The following is a 12,115-nucleotide window of genomic DNA, read 5'->3' on the forward strand; positions in this document are numbered from 1 at the left end:
TTTTAGTTAATTATCCCTTATCCTTCTACTAATAGGAGCCAGCCAATCAGATCGCCTTCAAACTAAACGGCCAAAGAAATGGTAGAAGGCAACCGACCGTATCCGATAATAATGGCTATCCCATTGTTCACCAAGGCAAAGAGGGCATTTTGGTCAATCAAGTGTAAAAACTAACCGTATTAACTTTTAAAATTCCATTTTGGTGGGGCCCACATGACCAATCCAACCTTTCGCTATCCCATGAAATCTGTATCTTTCCCCCCCCCTCTAACCTTGACCTTGATTTCGTAATTTCCTTTTTTATAGTCCGCCACCAGCCCAGAGAACTTGACCCTACATCAGAGCATCTAAAACAAAATCATGACCGTTCACATGTAACCTCCAATATCAACCACACGATCTCAAAATATCTGACGGCTGAGAGCGAAATACTAGAAACTTCTCTTTCTTCAGTCCCCTATATCATCCCCATTAGCAAGGGGCCATTGACGAAGAAGCTTGTGTTCTGCTCGTGGCTGTCGCGTGCTAGGGTTGTTCTTCGTTGTCATTTCTCTCTAACTTCACTCTCCGATTCAAGGTTTGTGACAACACTCTTTTCACTGGACGATCTTCAACACTCGGTGTTTTTCTGAGCACGATTCGATTTGTTTTTCATTTAGATTTCGATTTTGGTACTTATTTATTTTTTTCTGAATGTTTATTCGCAAATGCGGATTCATTTCGGGGTTATTCTTTGTGAATATATTTGAATTTGATTCTGAGAATCGGATTTGTTTGGTTTCTTAGAAATCATCGTGATCATGGGGAAGTGCTACCCAACTGTGAGCGAGGAGTACAAGAAGGCCGTCGAGAAGGCCAAGAGGAAGCTCAGGGGTCTTATCGCCGAGAAAAACTGTGCTCCTATCATGCTACGCCTTGCGTATGTCTCTTAGATTCCTTCGCGTATATGCTTTGTGTGTTTATGTGTGAATTTGAGATTGATGGTTGTGAGTGGTTTTCGTTGCAGATGGCACTCTGCTGGTACCTTCGATGTTAAGACTAGGACTGGTGGTCCATTCGGAACCATTAAGCATCCCTCTGAGCTTGCCCATGGTGCTAACAACGGACTCGATATCGCTGTCAGACTACTCGAGCCCATCAAGGAGCAGTTCCCTATCCTCACCTACGCTGATTTCTACCAGGCACTTAGAATTTCTCTATTTATGTGTTTGATTATAAATATTTTCTTTTACAATGTTTTTGGATCTTTTTCTTTGGGTAATACTAGTTGGGGTTTTTTGTTTGTTTGTTTGTTTGTTTGGATGTTTTAGTTGGCCGGAATTGTTGCTGTTGAAATTACTGGTGGACCTGAAATCCCATTCCATCCAGGAAGAGAGGTAAGTCAAATTGTGTAATTCAGATTTTGGTTTCTGATTTCAGTATTTGTAGAAGAAACTGATGGGATTGAAATGAATTTTTTGTTTGAAATTCCCCTTTACTGTTGAGTTTTCAATTAGTTGAGGAATTTTGCTGAGCATGGATTTAATAAAATATGTGATATTCGTTAATGATGTTTATGTTTGGCCATTTTTGAGTCTTACTATTATTTATATTACTCCCATTTAGTTTTTTGTAACACTGGGTTTTGAATTTCTGTCTTTTTTTATTGGTGGGATATGCTATAATTCCTTTGTTACGTACATCGTTTGGCCTCTTTTACTTGTTGCCTTTTCTGTCCCATGTATTCGGGCATTGGGTTCTTTCTGGTTTTAGTCGAATGAATTCGTCGTCATTGCCTCATTGTTGCTTTTACTTCCGCAACATGCCAAATGGGGAAATTTGGTATTCAAATTTTATTTGGGCCATTACCGTATAGATGTTTCACACATAGGATTATTGCTAGAGCCTGGGAAACTTTATTTGGTTTTAGAGAGTGTAATTGTTTTAGAAAGTGAGTGTAACATGTTAATGGATAGTTATTGCTCTATCTCGTATGTTGGCAGGAGGCACCACTCTGGTTTACTTTTTAACTCTTATCTTACGTGTGTATACACTTGGAACTTTTTTGCTTCTTTTTCAAATTTGTTATATTTGACAATATTGGATGATCTATTCACAGCATTATTTTAAGCTTGCCTGGAATTTAATTCATTGTCCGACTTAATATGATACTGATATCTTAATGCAGGACAAGCCGGAGCCACCACCTGAAGGCCGGCTACCTGATGCTACCAAGGGTTAGTATTTTTGGGTGCTGTTATTTATTCTTTTGTAAATAATCTATCTAGCATCATTTATATGTAATTATAATTTAAAAGTCTTTGGAGTATTGAATTTGTTCCTTTAACTCCTCTTTTGATGCTGCAGGTACTGATCACTTGAGGACTGTGTTCGGTCATCAAATGGGCCTCAGCGACCAGGATATTGTTGCTCTCTCTGGTGGTCATACTCTGGTTTGTGGATATTCTAATTTATCTTGCACTTGGTCGTTTCTGTTGTTGCTGTAATATTTGAATATACTGATTTGCCGCAATATTTTACAGGGAAGGTGCCATAAAGAGCGTTCTGGATTTGAGGGACCCTGGACTACCAATCCTCTCATCTTTGATAACACGTACTTCAAGTGAGTTGTCTCCCCCTTCGGTTATTTTACGGCCAAGTATACTTATGACTTTTTATACGATTTTATGTTTTGCTCCAGTATGCTAATTATGGTTTTAAATTATTTAAATTAGGGAACTTTTGAGTGGAGAGAAGGAAGGCCTTCTACAGCTGCCAACTGACAAGGCACTTCTGAATGACCCTGTTTTCCGCCCCCTTGTTGAAAAATATGCAGCAGTATGTGATTCCTTTTGTTATTCCAGACTAATGGAACCCTTAAATTTGTTAATTTCTTGCATAAGTGCTGAATGTTTTGTAAGTTGATACTGATCCACAAACCTCCTTTCAGGATGAGGATGCCTTCTTTGCTGATTACACCGAAGCTCATCTGAAGCTCTCCGAGCTAGGGTACGTACATAATCTAGTCTTATGTTGTTTACTTTCTAGATTGTTTTATGCTTCACAGAACTATATGTTCTAAATATTTGCATTCTTTTGCAGATTTGCTGATGCTTAAGTATGGAACAAGAAAGGATGGTGCCGGTGCCAGCTTGCCTTGCTTCATCTTGCCTTGCTTTTGTTTTTCTTTTTAATTTCCAGTAGAACTGGGTGTTTAGGCAGTTGGTGCAGTGATTAAAGTTGGTGGATAATGGTAGTCGGTGGGTTTGTGCTTTGTGTTTTGTTGGGACATGTTGAATTGAAGAAATTGGGTAGGATGCAATGGTAATCATCCTTTAGGTTAAATAATACATATTTTTATTAATCCAGATGCTATTAGCTTTGACGTTTGGTTTGGTTTACTCTTCTGATTGTCACTTTTTGCTTCACTCCTGTATCCTTACTTTTTTCTTTTTTCTTTTTTTGTTATTTTTACCATGTATTTCCCAACTATGATTATTTCTGTGTTGGTTGATTCATTGGATTGAGTTAAAATCATGGAAGAAAAAATCGGGGATACAATGGAAATTTTAGCGATATTATCTGATATCGGATAACATCGACACTGATAAAGGGGGAAAAAACATCGCCGTGAATTGTTGATGTTGTCGACTGATATCGGTGGAGATCTTGGATTTCTGATGGATATTTGTGGAAATTTGGTCAAAATTTTGGTTGTGGTGGATGGAAATCTTGATTTTCTCTTGTTCTCATCTCTTTCTTCCTCTTTCCCAAACCCATCTTAAACGCTTCAGCAAACCAGATTTTCCAGTTGAAAACCCCTTCTTTTCCTCCCCACATCTGATGGAATTACCTGCAAAATTGCAGGCATGGAGTTACCTGTGAAAGAGAAAGGGGCAGTAAGAAAAATATATTATATCTTCAAAGTAATTGGTGAGCTGAATATTTGCATGGTGTAATAAAAAAAAGCCCAAAAGCAAAACTTGGCACAGAAACTGGGCAAATCTTACAAGTGCTAGCCCCAAGAGTTTGAAACGTTGAAGTTGCTTCAACTCTTCTGCATCTACTTTTTTTTGTTTTTTTACTTTTTTTTGTGAGGGGAGGAGATGATGAATAGAAGCTTCTTGGGCTGGCCTATACCTTTAACGGTGATTCGCGGGTCACTCATTGTGATATTGTTCTACTTCTTTTTTAAATATTTTATTTTATTTTTACATGAATTGATATGAAATTAGAAATCTAACATTTTCTAGTTTAAACTTTTAAATGTAATTACTCTTTTCTTTTAATAGAAAAAGCACCTATACGCGATCGATAAGAGATTGTTGAAAAGTTTTTACCTTTTATTTCTTTTAAAAATAATTAGTAATTTATAAAATAAATTATATTTGAGAATTTAATGTATTTTAGTATTATTTGTTTGATTTTTTATATTTTAATATTAACAAATATTATATTTTTTTATTTATAATAAATTTTAATTTATAGATTAATTTATTATTATTATTATTGTATTTTAATTATTATATTTTTTATATTATTTTACTATATTATTTATTTTATATGTAAAAATTTATATTTTAAATTAAATATTTATAATTTTTTTAATTTTATCAATGTTTTCGTTGATATTAATATTTTTATTAATATTTTTATAAAAATATATTTTTATATTTCTATCGAGATATTTTTATTACTATTTTTATTACTGATTAAAATAATAAAACATAAAAATCTAATATTTATACATTACTAACGCATTACCAACGCATAAAGAGTCGCTGCATTCTTTCATGTTAAAGAAACACACCAAAAGAAACCCAGCATTCTTAGATGGCACTCTTTACCTGTATGCTCCTGTTGACCATTAAGAAAGAAAAACAACATTGGGCCTTTCGCTTCTTTTCTGGTATTATGGATTAGTTTTCACATCGCATTTGCAGGAGTGTGAATTGGTTACAATGCAGTAAATTAATATGATTAACTTTATTTGCCCATTTTAAGGTTTGACTTATTAAATTAAAGTTAATATAAATTTGAAAGGGTTTTAGATGAAATATTTTCTAGTTGATATTCAAACCAATGCAATATAGGTTGAGGTTTTGATTGTTCAATCAAAATCCAAACATATGAAATATTCGAATAGAACCTAATTCAATATTTGTAGATTTGTTATTTCTGTTGGTTGCATTAGATCAAAATTTTGCTTAATCTAATCTAATTCTCAATGTTTAAATTTAAATAATTTTTTTCCCAAAACAAATTTGATAAATTAGCTATATGCAGCCATTTTTAATAACTATAAATCTTTGAAAAAAAAAAAACTACTAATTAATAACATATGAATAGTAACATGCATAAAAATGATTATATATCCTTAATGTACCAAACACATTACAACATGAAAGCTATAATGAAAATTTTCCCTAAACACATTAATTTTCTTTGAAAGATATAATAACCTAATCCTTATTTGCAATCTGTATTATATATAAAAGTTAGATAATCGGTATAAAAATCCTGCCATGTGTTATCATTTCGATATTTAGGTTTCCTTTGAAAAGTATAAAAAAATTTCATTAATTATTATTAGGCTGTCAAACAACCGTAATAAGATTCTATCATATCATAAATGTGTATATTTGATTTTATTTATTTTTGATAAAATTAATTGTGAAATTAATAGAATGAATTCATATCATAAATGTGTATATTTGATTTTATTTATTTATGATAAAATTGATTGTGAAATTAATTGAATGAATATTTGGTTATGAACAGAAAATTAATTGACAATATATATATTTAATTTTATTTATTTTTGATAAAATTGATTGTGAATCTATATTATATATAAAAGTTAAATAGTTTGTACAAAAATCTTATCATGCGTCATCATATAGATACTTAGGTTTTCCTCCAAAGGCATAAAAAAATAATTTCGTTCATTATTATTCATGTGGATACTTAAGTTTCCCTCCAAAAGCATAAAAAAATATTTCGTTAATTATTATTAGACTATAAACAATTGTAATGGGATTCTATCATATCATATATATATATATATATATATATATCTGATTTTATTTATTTTTGATAAAATTGATTGTAAAATTAATGGAATAAATATTTAATTATGGATATTTCATATAGAAAACCGAGTGTTATTGTATATTTACAATAATATGTTTATAAATATATAGATGATATTTTATATAACAATCACTATGGCAAGATTACTTATAGTTATTTGCGTAAGCATTATACGAAAAATAATATAAATATACATAATTTGGCCACAAAAAAATTACATAAATAATCTAATTTTATTTTATTGTTGGAAAATATTTGAGATATTTTTTTAAAAAAATATAATTGTTAAAGATGACAAAGTATAATTCCTATTCAATACTTATTATTTGATTTTATTTTATTTACCACATAAGTTAAATACATTTGACTATAAATTAATAAGTATTACCTTTTGGTTGTTTAAAATTTTGGTGTTTAATATTTTACCTATTAGTGTTTTATATAATTTTATTTTGATGTTTTAATTCTTTTATATTTCAGTTTCGATTATTAATTTTTTATTGTGTAATTTTAATTTACTTAGATGGATCCTAATTGTGAACATTCGAATTATGAACATGGATATGAACCATATTATGAATTTTTGGTTAAAGATGATGGATTTTATAACAAAGTTGAGAATGCTAAGTCATAATATGTTGTCAAAACTGATCTAAAAAATTAAAAGGTTTCCGAGGAAGATTTTTTATTGATTGTTGATTTACTTTCATGTATTGAATTTTTTTCCAGATGATCGAGGACATGTAAGAAATAATGAGACTATCGTTTTGGCAGTCAAGTGATACTGAAAATTTTGAAATTTACAATAACTTCATTGAACAAGAAGCAACGTACGTAGATTAAGCATTTATCTTAAACAATATATATATTTTTTCCTTATAGTGTTTTTTTTTTTTGGGAGAATTTGTTGTGTTTGAAAAATAATATTTTAATTTTTATTTGGATCGAAACAAAAATAATGGTTTTGTTTGGTTTACTATTATTCTTTTTTTATATTTGCAATTTATGCTATCTTGAATGTTTCCAATAATTCAATGTTTTCCAATTTACATTGCCATGAATGTTTTCAATAATCCAATATTTTCAAATAATATGTATTATCGTTTTTTTTTCTAAGTTTTATAACAATATTTAAGTAAAATAAATATGGTAAAATGAATTTTATATGTTAGAAATAAAAAATATGTTTGGCAAAAATATTTAAATATATTCCCCAAAAAATGGTAAAGTTATGTTTGATAAGTATCAAATGTGTTGTAATCTACTGAAAACAATATTTGAAAGCATATAGTAGTAAACTAAAGAATTTAAATTGAAATTTTGAAAAATGATATTCAATATAAATTAATATATATATATATTTTTAATAAAACTAATAGTAGAGATTTTAATCTATATATATGTCAATTTGCTTGAATTCAATACATGACAATACCTTGTAAGTGTTATGAGTAATGCAATTAAACATAAATAAATTAATTTATTTCTTTATGTTTATTTGTTTAATGTTATATTCAATTACTTCCTAAATATTAATTAATTACCACTTATGTACCTATTGTTGGAGCAAAATAGATACTACAAATTAATTAATCAACGAATCATACACACAACAAATTCCATTAAAATTACAAATTAACGGTAGAACTAACTTTTAAAAGTAGCAATTGATAATCTTGATCTACAATCTGCATAACAGAAAACACGTGATAACAGTGCCAAAAATAGATACACTACTCTCTAACACCTCTTTTATAGATCATTGGTGATCTCTCAAAAACTTAAAAAAATACAGTGCATGTATTTTTTCTCTTGCCATATCAATAAAGCCCCAACCTTTTAAAAACTAAAATCACGTGCAAATCTCATGACTTACCCATTATTTTAACTCACACCAAAATAATAATTTAATAATAAATACAATAATACTAATAATAATAATAATAATAATAATATGGATAAGTCAAATGGCTCTCTAAAAAAAGTTGGTTATCTAATCCAATGGACCAATTGGAGTATTATAGAGAGTGCATCTCCAAGGGCTTCATTACATGAGTTATTAAATAAGACAGTTCTATCTATGATATAAATAAACCATGTAAGTGAGTTATTGATTATGACAAGCCCACATATATAATATATATATATATATATATATATATATCTAACATTCTCTCATTTGGATTGCATAATCATTATCACATATGTATAATCTAAACCCACTTACTACAGAATCTCCCAAAACAAAACACAGTTTCAACTAAATATATAGTATGCCAAGGTGGCACAACAATATATTAGATTAGGTAGTAGAGATTCTCTCAGTAAATCTCCCAAAATTAGATATCATTTCATCTGAGTACTTTGTATGCCATAAGCTCGGTCTAGGTAGTAGAGATTTACTTTACCATGTGTAATTCCCCAACACATGATATCATTTCATCTAAGCACATTGTTAACTGATAGGATACGACAATATACCTAAACTAGGTAGTAAAGACTAACCATGGTACCTATAGATCAACATATACATATATATATATATAGACTAAAAATTTCAAAAAAAATTTATGACCATAAAGGCAACAATATGTGTAATAAATATCTCATAAATAAATAACAATCCACATACATCAATGTATTTCTCATCAGTACCATACTCAAAGAGAAATAAACAATACTCAGTATGGACATTTTTGCATAATACATAATAAACTTCCATTGATCCACAACAGTCTCAACCGCCCAACAATATCATACGAGATACATGCTCCTCAAATATGCCTACTGGTAACATCTTGATCATAGATTTGCCACGATATTGTAAGTTGGCATGTGATCAAGAATAACGAGGCCTTCTTCAACTTTCTCCTTCATTATAAAATACTTTACATTGATGTATCTTACCCTAAAAGTACCTTTTAAATTGTTGAAGAAAGACACTACTATAGTATTATAACAGTACATCATGATAGGCCTCTCAATGGAGTCAACCGTCTCCAAATCATAAATAATATTTTGAAATCAAATTACATGACGAGTTGTCTCAAAACAAGCCACATATTCTGCCTCCATAGTCAAGGATGTTGTCATAGATTACTTGGCACTCTACTAAGACACTGCTCATCCTGCCATGATAAATATATATCCAGTAGTAGATTTCTTATCATCTACACAGCCTTTATAATTTGCATCACTATAACCAACTATATCAAGAGCGTTGGTGCATCGATATGTTAACATATGATCTTTAGCATCCTGAAGATACCTAAAGACCTTTTTGACTACTTGGTAATGAATAAGACTAGGATTGATTATAAATTTACCAAGCACACCTACTGCAAAAGCTATGGCAGGCGTGTACAAACTTGAGCATACATTAAACCACCAACTGTAGAAGAATAGCAAATCTTATTCATGACCATCCTTTCTCTATCATTTTTAGGACATTGGTTATTGGAAAGCCTGTCACCTTTTGTATCTAGTACACTTCCAGGAAAACAAATGTGCATATCGAATTTTTTAAGGATCCTATCAATATAGGCTATATTTCTAAGACAACTATAGCATATAATTATTCTTATCTCGAACAATCTTGATGTCTAAAACAAAAGAAGTCTCAAAATGATTGCAAAATATCTACTTTGTCTCAGTTAATAGGTTACTGTTATTGGTAGCCAAAAGTATGTCAGCAACCTAAAATACTATGAATATGAAGCTGCTCTCACTGATCTTCATATATATGCACTTATCGACAACATCCTCCTCAAAACCATTTTTTGTAACAACTTCATCAAACTTGAGATACCACTGTCTTGAAACCTACTTAAGACCATAAATAAACTTCTTAAGCTTGCAAACAAAATTATTATTTCTTGTTTGCTGGAAGCCAATTGGTTGAACTCTATACACATCTTTATAAAAATCACCATTTAAAAAAGCAGTTCTGACAACCACCTAATACAACTCCAGGTCATAATGAGCCACAATTGCTATAACGATTGCAAAAGAATCCTTCGTGGACACAAGAGAGAATGTCTTTATGTAATAATTTCCTTCCTTCTGGCTAAATCCTCTGGCAATAAGTCTAGCCGTATATCTCTCCATTTGATCATTAGAGTCTCTCTTAATCTTAAATATCCATTTGCACCTAATTGGTGTGTTACCCTCTAGTAACTCAATCAAGTCCCATACACCATTTGATGCCATGGATTTCATTTCATCTTCCATGGCATCCAACCGAAAAATTGAATGTGAACTACTTATGGCATTCTCATAAATGATTGGATATAACTTATTACTTATACCAAACTCATGCTCTTGCAGATAAACTACATAGTCATCAGGAATAGCAGATCTCGAAGTCCTCTGTGACTTTCTCGAAGGCACATCAACATGTATTGCAGCTGAAACATCCTTGTTAGGATCCTTCCAAGATTTCCTATCGGAATCCTATGCTAGCCTCAACTAGGGGAAACCCCACCGACCGTTCTATAACATCTTCTCTAAAACTTGGACTTGCCCCACAAATTCCTGCATACAAAACACACTAAAAAAATATATCATCTTATTCTTCCCACCTTACTACAAAATTATTCCATAACGGGCAGCACGTTAATAATAAATAATACAGGGAGTAGGCACAAAAACAAATATATAATAATCCAACAGCAGCAGTATCCAGAGCATATTGAGATTTAATTTAAAAACAAAATTAACATAAATACAAGAGAATAATAATAGAAATATTACAAGGGGAAGAAGAAAAGAAGTCTTCTTCGACACCGCAACGGACAAAAAAAAAAAAAAAACAAAATATCAAGCTTACACCTCGGATGGTCAATGTCTATAAACACCTGGGCATAAAGGAATGGATTTTAAAAAAACAATTAATGAGAAGTTAATTATTTTAGCAAGTGGCACCCAACTAAGTAATGAGATATATTATTATAAAATAATGACAATTAATGAGAAAAAAATAAATGAATAAAGAAATAAATAAAGCTTAGAATTTTGTCTCAAAATCTTCACTATTTCACTTAGTTTGAAATGCTTCCCTTTTAGAAACTATTTCACAAAATCCATAACTTTTATATTCCCCAAAAATCAAACTAGTAAATACAAATATAGATAAAATAAAATTTAAAATAACATTTGGAATAATTCTAAAAACAATTATTAGTTTAAGACAAAATAAAATTAAAATTTAGATGAGGCTATTTGATATAATATAAAATAAAATGAGAGTAAAATAAAATAAATTAAGTAATATAAATAATATAATGTGGTAAAATTGAATCCAACAATCTAAATAATTTATAAAATAGCAATTTAAATAATTTAAAACATACTTGAATAAATAATTGAAATATGATAAAATATATTTTAAACCATTCTTTCATTTAAAATTCATATTAGGAATTAACTGATCAATTGCATCACACTATATATTAGGTTGTGTTAAACAGTACTCGGTGTCTCAAGCACCACTCTGACAGGAGGGATAAAAGAGATACTTGCAATTGGATACCTTAGTATCCTAAGGAACCGATGCTAATAACCTGCCATCCTGCAGTCAAGGGGAGTGGTGAATGCTCACTGTGTAAAATGCCTGCTAACCCTCTCACGCTTAGCTTTACAGGATGGCTAACAATACCTGTGTGTTAATCATCAATATACAGTACAGTACACAAGTATTATATGGTGCATTTAAAACTGTGAAATTTGACAATATAATACACACCAAATTTTTAATAAACAAATACCGAGCTTTTAATACATTTTTCTAAACCCATAAAAATTACATATTTTTGTTCAATCCAAAATCTTAAATCCATTAAATTTTATAAAATCTTTCTTTCCACAATAAATACAATTTTACATATATATATAAACACACACTCACACACACACACACATATATATTGTTCACAATAAATTTATTATGGTTATTTTCTTCAAATCCATAAAATCAATTTATGCAAAATTAAATATAAAAACACATAAATTTGCATAACACAATTTAATAATTTTTTTTTTAATT

General features: G+C 30.1%; 1 protein-coding gene across 2 annotated transcripts; it reads left to right on the forward strand.

Annotated features, from left to right (window-relative positions):
* Positions 1-417: 417 nt before the first annotated feature.
* Positions 418-3,380, forward strand: LOC107411283 (L-ascorbate peroxidase, cytosolic). 2 transcript variants are annotated; one of them, XM_016018832.4, is made up of 10 exons: positions 418-577; positions 787-919; positions 1,007-1,181; positions 1,311-1,376; positions 2,168-2,216; positions 2,347-2,432; positions 2,523-2,602; positions 2,715-2,817; positions 2,930-2,988; positions 3,082-3,380. In XM_016018832.4, the coding sequence occupies exons 2-10, from the start codon at positions 801-803 to the stop codon at positions 3,095-3,097; spliced, it is 753 nt and encodes a 250-aa protein (XP_015874318.1). In that variant the 5' UTR covers positions 418-577; positions 787-800; the 3' UTR covers positions 3,098-3,380. The 2 variants fall into 2 exon arrangements, with proteins under 2 accessions (XP_015874318.1, XP_015874319.1); XM_016018833.4 differs by lacking the exon at positions 418-577 and adding an exon at positions 650-671.
* The last annotated feature ends 8,735 nt before the right edge of the window (positions 3,381-12,115 follow it).

The sequence above is a fragment of the Ziziphus jujuba genome, chromosome 10, assembly GCF_031755915.1.
Source record: "Ziziphus jujuba cultivar Dongzao chromosome 10, ASM3175591v1".
Taxonomy (NCBI): Eukaryota; Viridiplantae; Streptophyta; class Magnoliopsida; order Rosales; family Rhamnaceae; genus Ziziphus; species Ziziphus jujuba.